We start from the raw sequence: 22,230 nt of genomic DNA on the forward strand, positions 1-22,230 counted from the left end.
GTATTATGCTGAGTGAGATAAGTCAACCGGAAAAGGACAAAAATTATATGGTCTCATTCATTTGGGGAATATAAAAAATAGTGAAAGGGAATAAAGGGGAAAGGAGAAAAAAATAAGTGGGAAATATCAGAAAGGGAGACAGAACATGAAAGACTCCTAACTCTGGGAAACGAACTAGGGGTGGTGGAAGGGGAGGTGGGCGGGGGGTGGGGGTGACTAGGTGGCGGGCACTGAGGTGGGCACTTAACGGGATGAGCACTGGGTGTTATTCTGTATGTTGACAAATTGAACACCAATAAAAAAATTTTTTTTAAAATAAATAAAATTAGAAGCTTTGAAAAAAAAAAAAAAAGAATGGTATAGGCTTTACCTTGCATATATACAAAAAGTAAGTTGAAATGAGTAATAGACCTAAGTGTAAGATTTAAAATACAATTACTAGAATAAAACAAAAGAGAAAATTATTGCAATATCTGGTTAGTCAAAGATCTTTTAGATTAAAAAAATAGCATAGAAGAAAATATTGAAATTGTACTTCATCAGAATTAAAAAACTTTTCATAAGAAACTCAAATAAAAAAGCAAGCCACATATCAGAGAAAATATTTGCAAAACATTATCTGATAAAAATCTTGTATCCAGAATATGTAAAGAACTCTTGCAACTTGATAATAAAATCACAGAGAACACAATAAAAAAATAGGCAAAAAGAGTTGAACAGATACTTCAAATAAAATTTGAAGAGTAAGTGGCAAACCAAAAAAAAAAAAAACAACAACACATACATGGCAAGGAAACACACGAAAACAATAGTCTCACGAGACAATAGAAAAAACACAAATTAAGAGCACCATGAAATATCAGTATCACTACTTAATACTAGGGTGGGTAAAATGAAAGACTAGACAACATTGTGTTGGCATGCATGTGGGGTTGTTAGAACTAGTATGTTGCTAGTGGAAATGCAAAGTGATACAGCCATTTTGGAAAAACAGTTAAATGATTTCTTATAAAGTTAATCAGATACTTAACCATATGACCCAGCAATCCCACTTCTAGACATTTAACCAGGAGAAATGAAAATTTTTATCTGCACAAAGACTTGCCTGTGTCTGTAGAAGCTTCATAAATAATAGTCATAATAATAGCCAAAAACTAGAAACAACCCTAAAACTAGTGACTAGATTAACTGTGGTACATTCATACAATGAAGTACTGCTCAGCAATAAGAAGTAATAAACTACCAATACATGTAACAACACAACTGAATCTCCAAATCATCATGCTGAATGAAAGAAGCCAGACGCAAAAAAGACTGCATGATTCGGTTTATGTGGAATCCTAAGAAAAAGGCAAAACAGTAGTGACAGATCAGGGGTTGCAAAGGGATTTAGTGCAGAGGAGCAAGATGAAATTTTTAGGGTGATAGACATGTTCTGTATTTAAATATGGCCATGGTTACACAGCCGTATATACTTTTAAACTCCTTGAATTGTATACTTAAAGTGGGTGGATTTTATTTTATGTAAGTAATACCTCAATAAAGCTGAGTTTTAAAAATAAAAATCTACATACATTATAAGTCAGAATTTAGGAGTAACAAATATTTGTGAGGAAATAGTAGCTTAAAAGAGCCAGCGTAAAACTGTTAGCATGTGATTGAGTCCTGCTTTATCAAGTCAGGAAAGTGGTAACTCAGAATACAATGGTTTTCTCTCCACCTCTCTGTCTTTTCTCCAAGACTTCTCAAAGTTATAGCTGGGGGGAGGGGGTGATTTAATGACTTTTAGCTGCTGACAGCATATTCCTTTTGGCACATTGTGATGCTGTGGAAATTGGGAAAGATAGATTCCCACAGTCAATGCCCTGGCAAAACACTTACTTTTTATTAGTGGATATGATTAATTTCCTTGCTTTTTTTTCTAACGTAAAATAGCATCATAGAGCGTTCTAAAAAGCAGCACAATTTGCACTTTGAGAAAAATGGGTCAGTATAACTATTTCTCCTTGAATTTTAGAATTCAGACACAGGTCAGTTTGAAGGAGAATTGATGCAAAGTTTGCTATAACTGTATCACTGTCCTCAAAATATGTAATCAACATACAGGAGTGAACTTCCATGTTTCTATATTTCGTTTTTTGTGTTCCTACCAGTAATAAAAAATGATGCTTCTTGCAAGGGTGTTTTAGATCATAATCTGGAAATTTCATATAGAGCAAAGTTAATTTCAACTCCTTTGATAATACAATTAAGATCAATATAGTAAGGTTAAGAAAAATATTCCTCACTTTAAAAGAAATTTCAATTCAATTCCAGATTTAGAGAACATGATGATTTATGATTTTCTATAGAACCACTGTTTCCAACTTCAGTATGTAAGCAACTACTTGGAAAGTTTGTTAAACATGCAGACCTCGAGTAACACTCCTAAAAATTCTAGGTCCAGCATGGTACCCAAGAATCTCTACTTTTAACAAACATGGCAGGGAATTCTGACATAGGTAGGCTGCAGTTCACATTTTGAGATCCACTGGAAATAGGTAAGCTGCAGTGTTTTTAAATAAGTAGGGAATTTTATGTTAGAATAGTTAAATAACAATAGAAAAGAGGAGATATGCAGTTTTACTTTCCAAAAATTCCCTGTCTTACTAATGTGTGATTACTTTTTTTGGTGGCTAAGTTTTCCTAATATATTATGCCCTTTTTCTATTAAAATGGAGAGTTATGATACATCCTTACAGAACAATACCATACCAACAAAAGTGATTGCATATTGCTATTTAAACATGATGAAATTAAACACTACATCTGTCTCTACTCCTTCTTAAAACTCCACTAAAATCACAGTAGACATTTGTAGAGGTTTATGATCATAAGATCAAAGTCAATGGGAAAGGATAGAATAGCAGCCAAGAGGAAGATGGAAAGCAGATAGAGGGAGGGGTGGTAACAGACAGTAAGACAAGAATGAAATCTTTAGTGATTATAGAAGGGAATAAGGGATGAGTAGCACGCTAATGGCACCAGAGAATCCTGAGAAGTAGAAGAAACAGGACTGTTGAAGTCAGGGATGGAGCTTTGCACTAAATGTAAAGATATTTCAAAATCTGCACACAAAACTATTAGACCACAGAGCTACTCTCATTAGACTGTAGCTACACTACAGCCAGCCCAACTAATCCTCCCCTTCCCCCTTAGAGGAAAATAAATGTTTATTCCTTGGAGAAATTGAATTGGAAACATTCAGGCTTAGAGACTCCAGGGAAAGGAAAAGATGGGGGGAAACAAAGGATTTCAAGCAAGGAGATTATGTAAAAGACCACAATCGAACATTTAGATTTGTGGCCCCATTCCTTTCCTTCTAGAATACAGATATCCAGCTTATATCACCCTTGGGCTTGGAAATTGGAGGCATCTTCTCTAAGGAAATTGAAAGAGAAGACATGGGGGTCTAACAATAAAGAGACCACTCTGCAAGTTCACAAACCTCCCCTATGTTTCCTGAATTCCAGTTAGCTTTTTAGTGCCTCACTGTTCAATATGAATGAACAATAGATATTCAAGCACATTTAAGAAACTCCTCTAATACAGAGAATAGTACAGAAAGAAAAAAGCTCAGAGAAAAGAGACAATATAAACAGGGAAGAGAATTTTAAAAGATAAAAGGCTCAGAGAGGTAAGTTTTGTGTCCAAGAAAAAAACAGAAAAATTATACTTTTTTAAAAAGAAGAAAACAGGAAAGAGCTCTTAGAAATTAAAATGCATGATAACCAGAAAACATTTAGCAGAAATACTCAAAGAAAAAGATTAATTTTTTAAAGTCAAAAGTATAAAAAGGTAGTCAATGTGAGGGGAAAAAGATGAGAAATTTAAAGGACCACTCCAGAAGTTCTAACATCAAACTAATAGAAATTCCAAAAAGAGAACAGAGAACTAGATTATGATTAGATGAGTGTGTGTATTTGTGTGTGTGTGTGTGTGTGTGTGTAGACTGTATTTCAGAAGAAACAGTGTATAAAGTGACAATTTTATAACAAAATGTGTCTTTGCATGTACAGAAAAAATACAAGAGGATAAAAATGTTAAAGACAGTTATCTCTAAACTGTGTAATTATGAATAATTTTTGGTGAATTTTCATATTTTGTATTGCTTTGAAAACTGGAAATTTAGTGAAATTGAAGGAAAAGTGGTGAGAAAAATATTTTAAAAGTTAGGAAATGAGATTATTAATGAAACCCAACCTATTCTTTCTGTGAACAAATTACCATACTAAACTTGTTGCAGGTTATAAAAATACACAAGACATTGCTCCAGTTTCTTAAGAAGGTCACAGTCTAACATGGGAGATCAAAACGAATGTATAAATAGCCATAAATACAAGATAGAATGTTATGTTTTCTAGGTGTGGAGCCAATACAGTCATGATTCTTTAATGGGAAAGATCACTTTTAGAAGGTTATTTGGGAATGGAAAGATGACTAGGATTTCAAGAAGCCCACATTGTTTAAAGCCATTCAAGAAAGAACTGAGACTCAAGTGTAAAAGTTGAAGGTGATTTTAGCCAGATCCTGGGATAGAAGATGGATGTAGACTTTGGGACCAGTTAGGAAAGGGTACTGAATGCCAGGTAAAGGGATTTGGACTTTGTTCGATAGAAACGAAGAGTCAGTAAAGGTTTTTAAGGAGGGAACCAAATAATTACACAAGAGAACACCTAATTTGAAGTATCTTATGCTAGCCCAGGCTAGTAATAATGAAGAACTGAACTTGCATATTGGTTGTGGGATTGAGAAGGAAGGATAAACTTAGAAACACTGAAGGAATATATAGAATTTAGCAACTTTTTGGATGTGGGAAAAGAGATAGGGAGGCAACAAAAAGGACTGCCTTGTTGTGAGTCTGCATTATTAAAATAGTGGTAACAGTAGCACAAAAGAACAGTCAGAATAAAGACGTAGCTTTTTGGAGAAGAGAATTTTGAATATGCTGAATTTTAGATTTCAGAGGAATATGCATGAGGCACTCCTCAAAAAGGCATTTGAAAGTATGAGTGTGAAGTGCAATCACTCAGCAAATACGTATGGAGTATCTCCTGTGTTTAATAACCACCAAAGCACAATCAGTTCAAAATTGAGTAAAACATGACCTCTGTTCTTAGGACAAAGCTCATTTTTTGGGAACTGGGCAGATGAATAGATATCATATGAATAATTACAATGAAATTATCGTAAGTAATGCATCAACATAGTATGGACAGAGTACTGTGAGAAAACAGGGAAAAGCTCCATCTTTGGGTTCACCAAGATCAGTCTAACAGATTTAAATGACTAGTAGCAGCTTACAAACATGGGAAACTATTTCAGGCATGATTTGGACATTTCACAGAAATGAGGGCTTAATCTAGAGGAAATAAGAGGGAGACTATTATAGTGAGAACAAAATCAGAAGTTACGTATCTATTTGCCAGGTAGGAAGAGGTTGAGAAGCCAGTGAAGGGCAACACAGAATCTGATCCCAGAGGCTAAAGCAAGACAATCAAGACACATAAAAGTTTGAAAGTGGCCATGAAATTAGGGCGCTTTAGAGCCAAATGTCCACTGGATTTACTGATTCAGAGGCTACTGATGACTTTATAAAAATGTCTCAGTAATATTAGAATGAAGGTGTTTCAGATGGTAAGAATGCAATAATATTTATAAAAATAGTTACAAAATAATGGTATATATATTAACTCATGGATTATAAATATTACACAAATAATCACATGTAGGGAGTAAATGTAAACAATATTTTTGCGAACTCGATTTTTAAGAAATATCAAACAACTGACAGGAAGTGGTCTTGTGGGGCTAGTAGAACCATTGGATCTGGCAAGGATGTTGCTGATGTTTGAAAATAATTTTCAAAAGAGTAGTAAGGGAATGATCTAGACTTTGAAGGAGTTGAGTACATGAAAACAAATGTAAGGATGACAGCAGTTCCTGGAAATCCTGAAACACTGCCTCTCCTCCACCCTACCCCCCACTATCTGATTCACTTACTTTTCCTTCAGTTATTAGAGGAAGTGTTCCTACCTCAAGGAGACCTTCCTGTCCAACCTTCTCAAACTAAATTAGGTTCCCCGTGTTATGCTAACAGACCATTCTTTTGCTGTATAGGATCTACCATAATTTGTAATATATTGCTTACGTATTTGTTAAATATCCATCTTCCTCACCAGACTGTCAGTTGCATGAGGATAGAACCATGAGAATGTGTTCTCCACTTTACATTCCAGCCTCATCACAGTGTTGTTGGTACCTCATAGGCTGTAGGTACCTCGTAGGCTTTTAACAAATATGTATTGGATGAGAGAGGCAGAAGGGTAAAGTGGAGCATTCCCAAAGTCCGTGCCTTGGAGATAACACAGTTCCACGATATCAAAGTCCATCATATGTTGCCTACTATGTGGATTGCTGTAGTGGAACACAGATCAAGATTTGGAAAAAATTGAGGTTATACTTCTAGAACAATTTGCTCAAATTGGGATGAAGAGGAAAAAGTGATATTTTAAAACAGATGTCAAAATGGGAGAAGCTAAAGTAATAAAGCTTTAGGAACGACAGACTTTAAAAATGAGGCTAGTAAAAAAAAAAGTTTTGAAAACAGTAAAAAGTATACAGTCTTTTCTTCCTTGGTGGGTGAGTTAGAAGTTTATTGATGGCTGTGTGCCAGGGGGGTGTGGAAGAGAACTGTTTAAATGAACTTCAGAAGGTATCAGGTTTATATAAATAAGGGGAAGAAAGCATAGGATGATACGTTTGTAGTAAAACAGGTATCCAAGACACAGCGCAACAGGACTGATAAAAAGGAAGACAGAGAGGAAGAAACAAGTTTTAAAGTGGGCTACAGACCACAGTTTATGTGCTTGTTAGTAAGTAGACCTGTTTAGTGCAAATTCACTTACTTCTAGAGAAGTAGCGCTAAAAACCTCACATTAAGTAACAGTGATGGCAAACAAAAGCTTTTTGTGATATGTAATGCCATATCTTAAAATGGAATTACGTGTAAATATATTTACACTATTTACGTGAAATGTTTTTGACTAAAAGTATTTTCGTGTAATTTTTAATGTTCTCACATAGCAATAAAGATTCTTCACAATAGACAGAGATTCCTTCGTTCAATATATAGAAATTCTTGGTTCTGAAAAAAAATAGAACTTTGCCTATTTTTAGAAATGACTAATCCTGCCTTAGCTTTTATTTAAGGCTGTTTACAAAAATCATGATCATGAAATAACTGGGCTTATGTATACGTCAAATACAATTTAAAGGTTTGGTGGGGTTTTTGTTGTTTTTAATCAGTATAGCAAAATTTCTATGCAGCTCTGAATACCTTACCTTGTTACAGTATTTCAATTCCACCTGCAACCAGTGTCATAGCTTGGAGTTTGTAAGGTGACTAGTTAGGGATACGATCTTTGACTATGAAAAAGAGTGGTCTGTTTGTCCTCTGAGCAAAACAAAGTGATTCCTATGTCAGATGAGGGCCACTGACCTGATTCACACTGTGCTTTGCTACTGAGAGCTTCGGCAAGGACCAGCTGGGGTCTTGTGTTTTTTCTGTATTCATTCAAAACTAAGAATCAGAGTGCCCTGTGATATCCTTGTGAATTGTCATACAGTAAAACATGTCTCTTTCCATACGTGGGTTTTTCTTCAATCATTTTTTAAAGTTTTATTTAATGTGAGCATTGAAGTATTTTACCAGGTATACTGAGATAGGGCTCTCTGGCTACTAGGAAATAATTCATTTCCTGGATGTGAAAGACATTAGAAAAAAAAAAAAGAAAATGTTACTATCATTATATAACTACATATGTTAGGATTTCAGTGGTTATTGTTAATAATCCTGACTCAAAGCACCTAGTAGGTTAATTCTTGGTAACACAAGAACAGTGCTGATGTTGGAGAACACAGTTATCGGCTGCAAAGTTTTGCATGTGTGAATAATTATTACCAAGGTGGAAAGAAAAGAGAAACTCCGCTTTTATCAGTACTTTTTCTCATCACTTGAATTCTTTTTAGTGGCCTTGGTACCGTGCCATGAATAATCTTTTCATTAAACAATGACATTCCATTTGTTGCATTTCAGTTTTCTTCAGTTAAAAATTCTCTGTCCTTATCAACCCCCCAAAAACACATTAAAAACAATTCTCACCATGTATCTAGGACACTCCTGATTTGTCTTTTGAGTCAAAGCTGAGAGAATTGTGTAAGAGCAAATGTTAGTGTTAGAAGTCAGATAATTTGGAGACTGATCATCAGCCCCTCAAGATCGAGGATACAGTCAGAGCATGAATTTGATTCAGTGTTTCCTCTGTCACCAAAGGTACGACCTGCCTTATCTCCTTGCTGTCTTTTTAGTCTTTGGTAGAAATTTATTAGCTTTTCTCGCCTAAATCAGAGTGTGGAGGAGGAAGAGATTTGAGTCTGAAAAGCATATAAATGCTTCCTCCACACTACCAAAAGTCAGATGTTAAATTTGCTCTGGATGAGACTGACGGCACACTAACCTGGAGCTCTCTTTGCAGTGGGTAAACCTCACAAGTGCAACTACTGTGGACGAAGCTACAAGCAGCGCAGTTCACTGGAGGAGCACAAGGAACGCTGCCACAACTATCTCCAGAATGTCAGCATGGAGGCTGCTGGGCAGGTCATGAGTCACCATGGTGGGTAAAAGTGCCGTTCACCATTTTCATTCCCCCTCACTGCTTTTGTCGTTCTCTATGGGTTAAACAGTTCTTTCTACCCTTAAACATGAAGATAAAATCTTACTCTTTTTAAAAACAATTTCAGATTACGTTAACTTTGCATGGGATTATCTTCTTCAGCACTTGAAGTGAGTTGAGCTTTGCGACCCTTGGCAAACAAGCTGTACTGGGTTTTTGTGAAATTCCAAATTATTTCTGATAACATGTCTTTGAATTAACACGATAATGACAGCCAACCTTGAATACAGCAAAGGAAGATAGTATTTATTCTTCTCTTTCATTGGCTGCACCAAATAGAAATGGTTGTAGGAATGTCTATAGAGTTCCTAAAAGAGCTGGTTGTGTATTTTCATTTCTCTTAGGTAAATGATCAGTGATATAATTGATATAATTAGAAATTTCCCTAATCTGTTCTGTGATTTATCTTGGAAATTACTCATTTTGCTTTCTACGAGTATAGGGAAGAGCCTAGACTAAAATTAGGCACCACTTCCCTCCACAAAAATCAAAACCCAAGCAAAACATCCTCTTCTCCGCAATATACAATATCAGATAGGGAAGTAGTTTCTAAGATTTAGCAATTAACAACTCTATATTACTAAAAAAATTAATGTCGGTAAATCAGCTTTAAAACGGAAAGTTATGATTTTTGACTTCTTTACATTTGGAGCATCTGTCTTGTCCTACTAATTATATTTTTACACTGATTAATTTTACCATTCATATAAGTATATACAAAAATCTTAACTTACTGTTGCATTTATATCTTTTATTTTAAAAAGACTTAGCCAATATCTAATAGTATAATTGGAGAATGCTGTAGTCATTTTCAAAATATAAATATCTATTTAACAACTTATAGACAACTCAAGAATTACTTGTGGGTTTTGTTTTATGTACTACATCCTGTGGAACTGTGTTTCTCGGACAGCAAGTGATTATTTGTTGCTGAATTGGGGATTTAATTTAAATTTACTTATTTTGTTACCCTGAATAATTGAAGCTTTTTTCCTTGGGGATAGTTTATATAATCTAAAGAATTTTTTAATTCGATTTGTTGTTGTGAATGAGTCCATATATTATTATATTATTATTAACTAATGTTTTTAAAAACTGTCTCTGTTTTATGTCTTAGTAAATTTGATATTGCAAGCTTGCATTACCTGGGCCTCTGAGGGTAGCATAGGAGCCCAGAGCAGGGAATTTAAAATGATGGGTCTAGGAGTCCAGCAAACCTGGCTTGGCCAAGTGGTGTCTGTGTCACAGACTTAGTGTGAGAATTAAATATGATTGGATGTGCAATAAATACCCAATATTACATTTCAGGGCATTAAATACTAAGATGTTAAATGTCCTATGCCCTATAAGGTTATATTACCAGCATTAACTTAGATATTTGAGGTTTCATTTGCCTACCATTTCTGTTTAAATTGTTGTTTTTCGAGGTGGCTTGAGGCAGGGTGTAACTGAGGGAGGCTCGAGGGCATGCCAAAATGTTAAAGACACCTTGTGGTACTACTATTAGTTTTTCTATATAATGTTCTCTCCTTACAGTTTTGACATTTGATTGGATTATTAATTTTATTAATTCCTTTAACATTGAGTCTTTTATGGGACTCTGTTGCACACACATCTGAATAAGAAATAGAGTCTCTCCTAAAAGACTTCATGTTGTTAGCATTTAACTATATGTTGGCAAATTAACCAGTTATAGAATAAGTGCTGACAAAAAATTAAGCAGGTTTATTTTGGGGGAAAATACTTCTAGACAACCATAACGTCGACCCTCATTTCCCAGATTGCCTGCCCTTAATAATCAAAAGCCCTTTTTACAAGTTGCTCTGAAACTGGAACAGAATGGAGAAAGTGCATAAGACACTCAGGTACTGGATAGAGCAGGGTGCAATGTCAAAGACAGGTGTATGGGGAGGGTGGGAGGAGGAGATAGGTTCTAATATCATTTGTAGACCCAAATAATTGTTCTTCAATATTGGATATAGTTTTAAACCACATAGGCTTATATTTATTACATTTCATGCTTTAATTCTTCTAGGCATGTTATAATAATAATGTGAGATTATCCTTTATCTCCTTTTCCTTCCATTAACATTCTTAATGCAGAATTGAATGTATGAAACAGGAATTGATAAATGCCCTAAGAGGGGAAAAACTGGGCAAAATGCTCCTAGAGTTTATCATTAACCTTTTCTCACATACATACCTTGGCATGTGTCTCCTTTTAAAGACAGCCATAGTGAAATTCATATTTATTTCCTTTCCTCTCTTACTATCCTACTCTATCTTGCCTATTTTTCTTAGCTTTATTTTAGTGGTAGAGGGTAGGGGTTGCCATCATTGTGGTCACCATTAGCTCTTTGCAATTGTTATTCCTTTTTTGTTCATATCTGACATAGTTATGTCTCCTAGCCTCTCTTTCCTAAAGCATGTTCTTCCCCATGTGGCTCTTCTAGAGAAGGGAATGTCTGAAGTCAAAGAGGTATTCTTTTGCTTCATTCAGAGAACAGGTATGGAGGGTTTGCTATGTGCCAATTTCTACAAAATATTCTGGGCATATAAAGATAAATGGACACAATTTCTTTCTTACATTTATGGTCTAGTAAGGAATGTGTACTTTAAAGATGAATAAAATGAAGCAAATGCTCTAATAAAGACATATACACACTTCTCCAGGAGCACAAATGCAGAGCTGACCTAACTCTGTCTAGAAAAATCAAGGAAAGCTTTTTACACATGAAGTGTTTGATTCGTACATGGAGTTGAGGAAAATTGCACAAATTAGATTCACAGAAAATGTATGTTCCAGGCAGAGCAATTGCCACAGGCTAACACTTGGAGGTATAAAAGAACATTAGCAGTTCCTGTACATTGAACATACTTGGAGTTAAAGAAATGGTAGGAAATGAGACTGACATAATTGGTTGTAATGCAAAAATGGAGCCTTTTATGCCAATCCAATGTTTGAATTCCATTGGGGTAATCCAATTTGTGTCTTATAAAGAAAAATGTCACCAGTGTACAATATAGGAGAGATGCCTGACCGAGGTGTGAGGAGAGACTGGAAGTGAGAATGCCAAGAAAAAGATGAGAAGGCAGTAGCAGAAGAAGAGAACAGAATGAAACAATTAAGACATATTTAAGAGGTAGAATAAAAAATTTTTGAGTTTGAGGGAAAAAGAAAATGCATGACTTGTAGTTTGGGAAATAAAGATAATAATAATGAATTTTATGGCAAATGATCTTATTTGAAGATATACTCCTTTTTCAAGTTTGTTTAGCTGGAAGAAAAAAGTTTAAACACCAAAGTATGTAATTAGCTTTCTCCCCCTTGCCGGAAGACAAAAATGAAAGCATGAACCAAAAGATAGCAGCTTTAAAACAAGAATATATAGTCTTAAGTTTGTGCTTTGAATTATTTGAGAAAGGGAAGTTCTTTATTGCAAGATTGGGGACACAATTGAAAACCTATAAACTCTAGTAAACTTTCTCAACTTGTTTCCATTGGGTAACATTATTTCCTTCATGAAGTCATTCAGTAAAAATACATTAAATATTATATTTGTCTCACATCATAAAAGGTACTAGAGACAAAAATAAAATGATGTTGGTAAGGTTGCTTACCACCTCCTGGAAGAAATAGACCAGTAAACCAACAGAACACTGTCGGACAAGCTTTATAGGGGCATTTGGGATAGATGTCCGAATCAGACTCTAGGGATCCAACAGGAATTTCTGGGGAAAATTATGTGAGTGGAGTTTTGAAAGGCAAGACAGCCAGCTAAATAAATGGAAGTGTCTTTTATGCAGAGAGAATAGCACTTGTGAAGAAACAGAAGCCTAAAGAGCATGGTGACCTAAGGACCTACAAGTAAATGTGTATAATTAGAGCACAGTTTGTAAGGGCAAAGGAAATTGGAAGGTAATAAGTCAGAGAATAGTCTGTGAACAGAATATCAAGGGCCATTTGTGCTAAGCAAAGAATTTTGTACTTTATCCTAAAAAATAATTGTGGATTAACATTTAATTGCTAGAGATATAGGACATCAATCAGAAGAGTAAGCCAGAGGCAAGTAGACATTGCAACAACCTCCTGGTTGGTCAAGTTGGGCTTAGTAACCTGGAATATACAGTTAAAAATTGAGGGCAACTGCACATGTAGAGCCTAAACTACATAGTACCTCCATGTGTGTATATGAGGAGGAGGCAGTAGAGAGAAGGGAAAGGAGACTGGGTGAAAGGAAGAAACCTAGCATTTGTCACAGGTATTTAGCATGGATGACCATGCAGATAGTGGTGCCATTCATGAAGATGGTAATTAGGAAAACAGGAGAAAGTTTGAGGTGGGAAATGGAGATCTCAAGTTTTTTAAGGTTTTTAAAGTTATTTATGAGAGACACACAGAGAGAGGCAGAGACATAGGCAAATGGCTCAGCAGGCTCCTCAATGTGGGACTTGATCCCATGACCCCAGGATCACAACCTCAGCCAAAGGCAGACGCTCAACTACTGAGCCACCCAGAGTTCCCAAGATTTCAGTTTTTGAACACATTATCTTTTAGGCACTTGTGAGAGACTGAACTGCCAAGTGAAACTGTCTGAGAGGAAGTTGAATATATAAATCTCAAGTTTTCAAGAGTTGTCTGGTAGGAAATATATATTTGGGAGCCATCATTATATAGGTAGAAGCCTGAAATTTTCTAAAGTTATATGGCTAACTATAGAGTGAGACATCTAGAAGGCAAGAAGATACCAGGAAGAAAAAAAGGGAAAAAAAAAGACCTATGAAGATGAGTACAAGCAGGGAATGGGAAGAGTGATCTCACAGAAGACAAAGCAAGCAAGTATTGGTACCATCAGATGTTGTCAAGAAAATAAGAGAACTGATTTTTGTTCTTATATTTGGCGACATGGAGAGAATTTATGACAATGTAGAAGACATCCATTATTTTTGCCTGCCTTATATATACCTTCTTTTGATAACAAAATTTCTGTTTTACTTTAAATAACTCTCCCATTGTATGAAGCCATGTCAGGACTGTCAGGTTAGGTTCCCAGCCCTCTCCTGGCCAGGGGGTAGACGTATGACCTAATCTAGGTCCTTCAGACCCTTATATTCTTAGATTTTGATTTCTGAGTGAACGACTTGGTAAAAATATCTGTTGGGAACACTCTTAGATGCTTCTGTCTTTAAAAGATTTATCAATGTGATGAGATAATAGAATGGGTATAAATTATTTTTATCTTGGTTATAATTTCAAAAATATGGTCAAGGAAGGTATTTGATGATGAAGTTTGCTTTAACAAGTAAAATTAGTTTATATTTTCTTAGCCTAGATAAATCTCTATATGACTGAGGTGTTATTAACTTAAAAACTTGTTTTAAGCCCAAACAAAGAAAAAAAAATTCAAATTAGTTATGTAATTGAGAAAATATATCAGATCTCTTTCCAATGGTAGACCTTAAAAATATGTCAAACTTGTTTATGAAAACTCAACACTCAAATCATGTCCCCAAAAGAATAGTGTAGCATAAAGACTAAGGGCAAAGGCTCTAGAGCCAGACCACCTAGGTTCAACTCCTATTATTCCCTACTAACTAGATATAAACCCCAAGGAATCTCTGGGGTTTTGTTGCCCTATCAGTAAAATGGAGATGGTACTTATCTCAAGGGGGGTTATTGAAAAGATTAAATGAATTATCAAACCGTGTCTTAAAACAGTACTTAGCACATGGTGTGTATCAGTTATTATTGCTGATACAGTAGAAACAGGATTAATATTTGATATGTGAAGGGCTGATATAAAATAGAAATAAGACCAAAGCTCTGACAAAGTCATTGTTTTCAGTTCACATGAGCTTCATTGAACTTGGGACAAACCATCTGAATTGAGGTGGATGTGGTGTGGGACAGTTCGCACACCCAGGTTTCGTTTTGAGTGTCAAATGTGTGCAAATATGAAAATTCAAGGTTAGACTTAGAGCAAAACTGCCAAGTTTTAGACTACTCATTTCAAAACTAATTAATATATTCAATTTGGGGGCAAACCCCGTTAACCAGTTTAGCTGTTTTTTAGCAAAATTTACAACAACAAACCTTTTTTTCTTTCCTTCTTTCATTTTAGATCCTGGTTTGTGACATATTTTCATCTCCGGTCCATATATGACCTGTTTTTTAGCTTTTAGTTAGGTTTAATAATGTAGTAAGTGCCTATAAATCCACCACCCAAAACAAAAGTTAAGATTTTGACAATAATCTAATTAATGGTTCCCAACCACATCCACTCTCCACTGGCATTCTGTCCTCCTGGCCACCCTTGTTTGAATTTTTCGTTTGGGCAGCCTTTCTTTGCTTTTCAAGTACTTGTTTTTATTTTAGTTGTTGCTGAAAGAGGACATAATGTTTTATATAATACATACATATATTTTTTTCCACTTGCTATTATCATGGATTTTTATCATTATGGAAAATGACCTGAGTGTTTTTCCTTGTTTCTGAAGCTCCTAACTTCCTTCCAGATCAACATCCAGCAATTGTAGAATCCCTTGTCAATCGTAGCCATATCTTACAGAGATTGAAAAGTAAATTTTTCTGGCCCATCCAGTAGACTCTACGTCAACCCAAGACTTAGATTGAATATCAATTTCTTTAAACATGTCCAAATTAGGAAAACATTTTTCTGTTGCCATTTTTCATTTCTTCAAAATCAGCAACCTGTATTGGTTATTAAGTAGGTCACCTGAATTGTGCACTGGATTTTTTTAACTTTCATCTCTTGCTTTCTCGTTTTATTTTAGTGTCCGCCCTTCTAGACGAGAATGTATTGTGTTGTACACAGTGAAACTATCCTTTACAAATGAAAGGTGCAGAATAAATCGTTTTACAGTATATGCTGAACAAGTAAAGATATTCTAAGATATGAAACCTTTAGGCTTCCTAGCACTACTGGTGCAGGTATTTTAGAGAAAGCAATGATAATCAAGAATAAGTTTATGGTCTTTCCTGTGAACATTGTCTTCAGTCATTGATTTCACCTGTCTCAGATGTTACTGTATCCTTAAACATCCTTTGACAGTATTTTTACTCAAAAACTTTTGTAAGTTCTTTGTTTATATTATGAATTTCAATATCTCGTGTCAATAATATCTCTGAGCTAATCTGTTAGCCCATAGCAATTTAGACAAATGGGATGAGGAGGGAGCAGCTTTGGAGAGTTTATGTCAAATGAATTAGAGCAGTAGTTTAGTGAGCAAATATGCCATTTTGGAAATGGTTTCTTTTTATCCTGCTGAAGAGCTCTTTTTAAAATAAATTACAATCATAAAGCGGCCACAGTTTACTATGTGTAGGCATGTTCAGAATTGAAGCCCCTTCATGAAGGCTGCTTTGTGCAGGTATTTATCTACTGCCAATAGGGCTAGCAGCTCACTCAGCTCATCAATAGAAAATCTGCTACAGGAAAATACACGGGTGAAAAAAAAGAAAACCTGGTTAAATATCGTGCTGTTATTCTGTGTGCCTATTTAAGCTTTCCTTCAAAACAAGTTGACTTGCTTAAATTGTTTTAGAAAAATAAACTCCAAAGCCTTGAAAATAGTGCAGTCTTAAAGTGGTATTGATTTTAATCAACGTTAAAAACACTTTCAGAGGAGTAAGATGAGAAACAAGATGAACATGTTTGCCACCAGTAGTGGCCAACAGTTTGTGTCATTGATCTGAGAATGACTCAGATAAAAACAAATCCTGTGTGTGTGTGTAAACTTAGAGAGTGTACTCTAACACTAAACATTATTCTTTTTACTTTTATTCAAGCATACTAGCTTATGTTTAATACATATTGAGTTGGCAAATCCAGCTTTGTATCTTTTAATAAAATGTTGAAGAAATTATCAGATTGCATTTTTTTGTATGGTTTTATATAGTACCTCCTATGGAAGATTGTAAGGAACAAGAGCCTATCATGGACAACAATATTTCTCTGGTGCCTTTTGAGAGACCTGCTGTCATAGAGAAGCTCACAGGGAATATGGGAAAACGTAAAAGCTCCACTCCACAAAAGTTTGTGGGTAAGCGCTACAAATGATTTTACTTCTTAAAAAGTGGTTTCAATGGGCAGAGGTATGTTCCCATGAAATACAGATGGTATATTTCAGTTCAAGAGATAGATACCCATCTCTTTGTCCATTATTCATTTCTACTTTATGCTGTTCCATATGTAACACAGTTATACACACACACACACACACACACACACACACCCTTAGGTATGTGGGCCTAGGAAACAAAAAACTGATAGAAGTTATTATCTCAAAATGAAATTATATATACAGTATATAAAATAAAATATTCATTTATTTACAAAATAAAAATACTTAGGGAAAATGGTGTCATCTATAAGCCAGCTTTGTAATCTGTTTTGCAGCTTTCATTAGTCTTTAAACTATTTTCTTTACGTGATATTAATGGTTTTGCTATTTGGTCTAGAATTAAGAGAAATCTTTTACCCCAAAATAATGCAGCAACCCTCATTAAAGGGTTTTCATTCCTGGATCTGTCTTTCATATTTGGATCTTTGTTTTCATCCGGCTTATGATTTTGAAACAAAAAGATTATATATGATGTACTTAAACTTTTATTTTTTAGACTTTTCTTTTTCATTTCCAAGCCCTTAAATATTCTTTAATACACTCAGAGTTGGCATCATTCCGTACACTGTAAATCATCAAGTGTTTCTGAGGATGCAAAAATCATCCAATTTTTAAAGAATATATAAAAATGGTGACTCCATATAAGGAATTGCCATTAATTATATATATAATATATCAGTCTTTATATAGGGTAAAAATTAGAAGAGAAAGATTTTCAAATAGATTCTCACATTCTAGTGTCAAAGAGTATTGTGGAACATCCTTCTTTGGTTGAGTGGTGACTGGGAGAAAATATTCTCTGGTTATTTCAGGGAGGGAAGGCTAATAAAATTCTTTTACTCCAGTAATCACTTAGAGAATATTTCCTTCCAATCTAAAATTGAAGAACTAACAAATCACCAAAATATCATTTTAAGACAAGCTGAAGAGATTTATTGACAGCTCATTGAAAAAAAAAGGCCAGAGAATAGCCCTAAGGGATCACCTAGTTGATCCTAGGTCGATTTAAAGCCCCAGAAAGAATACTCAAAGGCCTGCCTTGGGCCCTAAGTAACTTTTCTTTCTGTCCTTCTCTCTTCCTTTTTATAAATAACTATTTTTTAATTGCCATTTCATCTATTTTTTAAATTGAGCAATTTTGATGGGTATCCATTAAATGATTTATGTCCTTTAAACCAATACTAGTGTTGTTGTGAAAATATGTCTTTATGTCTTCTGAATCTATTTAATCTTATTCTTTGTAATATTTTTATTTTTCCTATGACTTGGGGATACTAGTCTCAATTCTTTAGTAAAGAGGGACAGATTTTCTTAAATTACATTTTGATTTTAAAAAATTTAAAAGAAAAAATAAAATAATAACATTAGATTTTTATTTGGAATTTATGGTATTTTTTATTTGAATTATCCTTTCTATTAATATGTGAAAAACACACACCATCTCTATGATGTTTTTGAAATGAAAATTTCATCATTCCATACTTACTATAAATTCCTTTTTACCATATTCCTCAAATACTGTTCTTCGACCTTATCAAGCCTTCCAGACCAATGATCACTGAACTTTCTACATATCTTTTTGTGTCCTCTTCTCTTTTTCTTATCCAGCTTAGATTCCATGGTTAATCACTTTTGACACTCTTTTGACAACATTATTGATTCTTTTACTTTGTTGCCTTTCTATCACCTTCTGATGAAATTCTACCCTCTGGTGAAAGCAGAGGAGCATCTTTCCCATGTCTACAGGACTGCTAGTACTCGCAAAGAAAATCTTGCAGCCCTAAAATTGGTGGCACTATTCATCAATGAATAAGTGATCTGAAATATCAGTTGTTCCATCCATATATGTAGCAGTCCTCCTTTACTCCATCCTTGAAAGTCCTCTCTCCCACCCAACCCTATAGCCATTTCAACATTTCTTCATTCTCCACAAACATAGTGTATCACTCCTTGATGGTATTATATCTCAGCTTCTAGGGAATAAAATCAGTTGAAATGATTTCAATATAATATAACCAATCTTATAAAGATTATGTGCATTTATATGATTTATATGAATACTTTTTTTCCCCTCTTTGTTTCAATAAAAGAATATCCCTCTTTGTAATTAAGGTTAAGTCGTCTTTTTTGTGTTCTGGAATTCTTCTATCTCAGCTTCCCAAATATCTTACATTATTATTCCTTTTTCTCACTCATTTTTTCAACCTCTCCCCTCTCTTGACATTTTCCTTTTTGTATTTAATATGATAAGTTCTCATCCCCCAAAAAATCTTCCCTCGAACCCAAGTCTCCTTCCAGCTACTGCCTGCTTTTTCCTACTCTTCAAAAATGGAGTTGTTGAAAGAGTTCTCTATGCTTGCTCTCCATACTTTCTTTCTTCCTACTCATTCCCTAGTCTATGCAACCTGGCTTTCTTCCCCATGCTCCACAGAAATTATTCTCATTGAGGTCACCACTAGTTTTCATAGTGCCACGTGCAAGTGGATCCTTTATAGACTATCTTACACAACTCCTAGAGAGCATTTGCCACTCTTGAATAATTCATTCCTTTTGAAACACTTCTTTCCTTGGTGTCCATGACATTGATCTCTCCTGCATTTCTTCCAGCTTCTCTGCCCCTTGTAAGTCTTCTAAGTCTGAAGACTTAATAGTTAACAGTTATGCAAATGGAGCAAAAGTGCTAATGAGTCCTCCATTCCTGTGCCTAAATATTTATTTTAAATCAAGCTGAAAAACTATGGTGTTCTATCTATCTAACTTAGAAAATTGAGTTCAATTACAGAATCACCAGACCTTGACAGCATGAGTAGAACTACCACCTGACCTGCAGCCCAGCCTCTCTCTTAGATCCACTTCTGGTTCTGTCTAGCACCAAAAGGGGCCTCATGCACACAACTGTAGACACTCAGCCTGCACACCAAGATCTTTTCACATTGTACCCCACAGAGCACATAGAGAGTAGTGTGTTGGTCACTCCTCAGGGCTGTGTACGTACCGAGAGCACCAATTGTGCCATTCGGCAAGGAATTCGGGGGTTCTGGGTATCCAGGGTATGGTCTAGGGAGTAATCTCCAGACGGGCACACTCCCTTGGCTAGACACAGTCCTCATTCCATGAGGAACAAAAGACTGTAAACATGGGGCCCCGTGCAGGAATCCAACTTGCCTTGGTCTCTGGGCAGGCATAAAAATCCTGGTGTTCTTTCAGTTTCTATTTTTTACTCCTCTTCTTCACACTGTACCTATGCTTGGGTCAGATCTTCAATTCTCGTGGCTTTAAAAGTTACTTTCTATCAACTGTGACTTACATACCTATATCTCAAGCCCAAGTCTCTCCGAAATTTGAGACTGTATTTTGGTAGTTCCTGGACCATGACTATTATTCCGTCTTTCCCAGCCTGAACTCATCATCTTTTATCATTGCCATCCACTAAGTTTCCCAGGCCAGAAACCTGAGTTCCATATTTAACTTCTTTCTTTTTCTCACATCTTTCTTCTTTTTATCTAGGTCTAGATAATCACCAAACTCTACAAACTATATTTTCTAAATTTCTCTCCATTCCAGCCAATTTTCTCCATTTCTGCTGCCACTATACTAATTCAGACCACCATGATATTTATATCAATAACTTCCTACACCGTCTTGATAAATAAAGATCTAGTTAAGTCACTTCCCTGTTTAACCCTTTTAATCCTTATTGCCCTCAGGATAAAATTCAAATTCCTTAGCTGTTGACTGAGCCCTGTTATTATCTTCTCCATCTTTCTCATCTATTTCCACTCTCAGCTATATACTGAAATGTAAGTAATCCCTTGAACAAGTCATGCCCTCTTGCCTCTAAGCCTTCCTACCAGCTGCTCCACCTCTGCATTCCTTTACTTGGCTAATATTTGTCATCACGTTTTTATCTCAGATGCCACTTTCTTCAAGAAGTCGTCTTTTACTCCCCTAATTATGTATTCCTTTTATTTGACCTCATAGCATATATAACACTGTAGTAATAATGATCCCTAAATCGCTACAACTCCTGCTAAAGTGTCAGCTCTTTGAGAATATAGATTAGGTTTGTCTAGCTCAACTTTTAAACTCTTAACATTGTAATATCTTAAATTGGATGCCATGCGGTAAGGTCTCATCTTTTTTTTCTTCTTACATTTTCATTACTCTGATCATTACCCTGATTCACTTTGGGGACCTCTCTTCAAACCTGAAATAATACTAGCTACTTGAAAGTGCTTTTCCAGAATGCAGTTCTGTGGATCAGCATTTTTTTAATCAACATTACAAATTAGGCATCCATCTATAACATACTAAACATTTATAGGAAGTTCACATATATTTTAAGAAGTTTTTATCTGTGAGATTTACCTCTCAAACTAACCAGGCAATTAGTAGGATACGTCATTGTTTTAGTGGCAGAATTTTAAAAAGATAAAATATGCTGTCTAAAGCTGGCAATATTTAAAAGAGAAAAATTAAAGTTACTTCTCCAGTTTTATGCACAGAATTTTTTCATGGTTAAATACTATCTTAGAGTAAAATATAAATTTGTTGAAGTAAATATTAAAGGGAAAACCACAAAAATTCTTCAATCAAGAAAAAATATAGGAAATTAACAATGGGTGTACATACCAGCACCACTACCCATATGACTGAATAAGGCAGGGCTGAGGTAAAAATGATTAATTCTCCATTTCAAGAAGCAAAACAACAAAACAGTATCTTCTAAGTTTATAAATAAACTACCTTTGGTAATAACTCCTATATTTAAACAGTCCTAAATTTCATTCCATTTATCAAACTATACAACTTTTTTGGTGGGGAAAGGGGAAGAGAGAGAGCATGCGAGTGGGTGGTGGAGGCAGGGGAGACAAGAGGGCGAGGCGGAGAGAGAATCTCAGGCAGGCTCCACACCCAGCATAGAGCCCAGCCCGGGGCTCAGTCTCACTACCCTGAGATCATGAGCTGAGCCAAAATCAAGAGTCAGATGCTTAACTGACTGAGCCACCCAGCTGCCCCAAAACAATACATCTTTTAACAGTATTTTAATGGTGATGTTTTTGAATTCTCCACGGTGACATATACCAGCTCTATATATATTTTTTTCTAATATAGCCTTTAAATCATCCAGATTAACCCTATATAACACCAAGGTGACAGATGTTATAATCAGATCACTCTTGCTTTTGTGATCTCTATAGCTTGGTCACTGATGTCTAAAATAGCAAAATAGACATAGTCTCTGACTTATTTTCACCTGGTATTTCTTCTTTCGCCTATAGTCGCTAAGCTCCAGACAAGTGGAAATTTT

General features: G+C 35.3%; 1 protein-coding gene and 1 long non-coding RNA gene across 16 annotated transcripts in view; one reads left to right on the forward strand and one right to left on the reverse strand.

Moving 5' to 3' along the window:
- Nucleotides 1–22,230, forward strand: part of IKZF2 (IKAROS family zinc finger 2) — a 146,197-nt gene that overhangs the window by 122,709 nt on the left and 1,258 nt on the right. For all 14 annotated transcript variants that reach the window (XM_072813394.1, XM_072813390.1, XM_072813396.1 and 11 more), the window contains 2 exons: nt 8,577–8,714; nt 16,695–16,838. In XM_072813394.1, the coding sequence (XP_072669495.1) occupies nt 8,577–8,714; nt 16,695–16,838 (282 nt within the window). The remainder of the gene's footprint in view (nt 1–8,576; nt 8,715–16,694; nt 16,839–22,230) is intronic.
- The window catches only part of LOC140625804 (uncharacterized), an 82,318-nt gene that overhangs the window by 59,159 nt on the left and 929 nt on the right, over nt 1–22,230 (reverse strand). The window contains exon 3 of one of the 2 annotated variants that reach the window (XR_012025107.1): nt 17,165–18,892. The exons of the other annotated variant lie outside the window; for it this stretch is intronic. This is a non-coding gene — a long non-coding RNA (uncharacterized lncRNA). Of the gene's footprint in view, nt 1–17,164; nt 18,893–22,230 lie in introns of those variants that run through there. 2 annotated transcript variants of the gene reach the window in all.

The sequence above is a fragment of the Canis lupus genome, chromosome 36 (genome assembly GCF_048164855.1).
Source record: "Canis lupus baileyi chromosome 36, mCanLup2.hap1, whole genome shotgun sequence".
In the NCBI taxonomy this organism is placed as follows: Eukaryota; Metazoa; Chordata; class Mammalia; order Carnivora; family Canidae; genus Canis; species Canis lupus.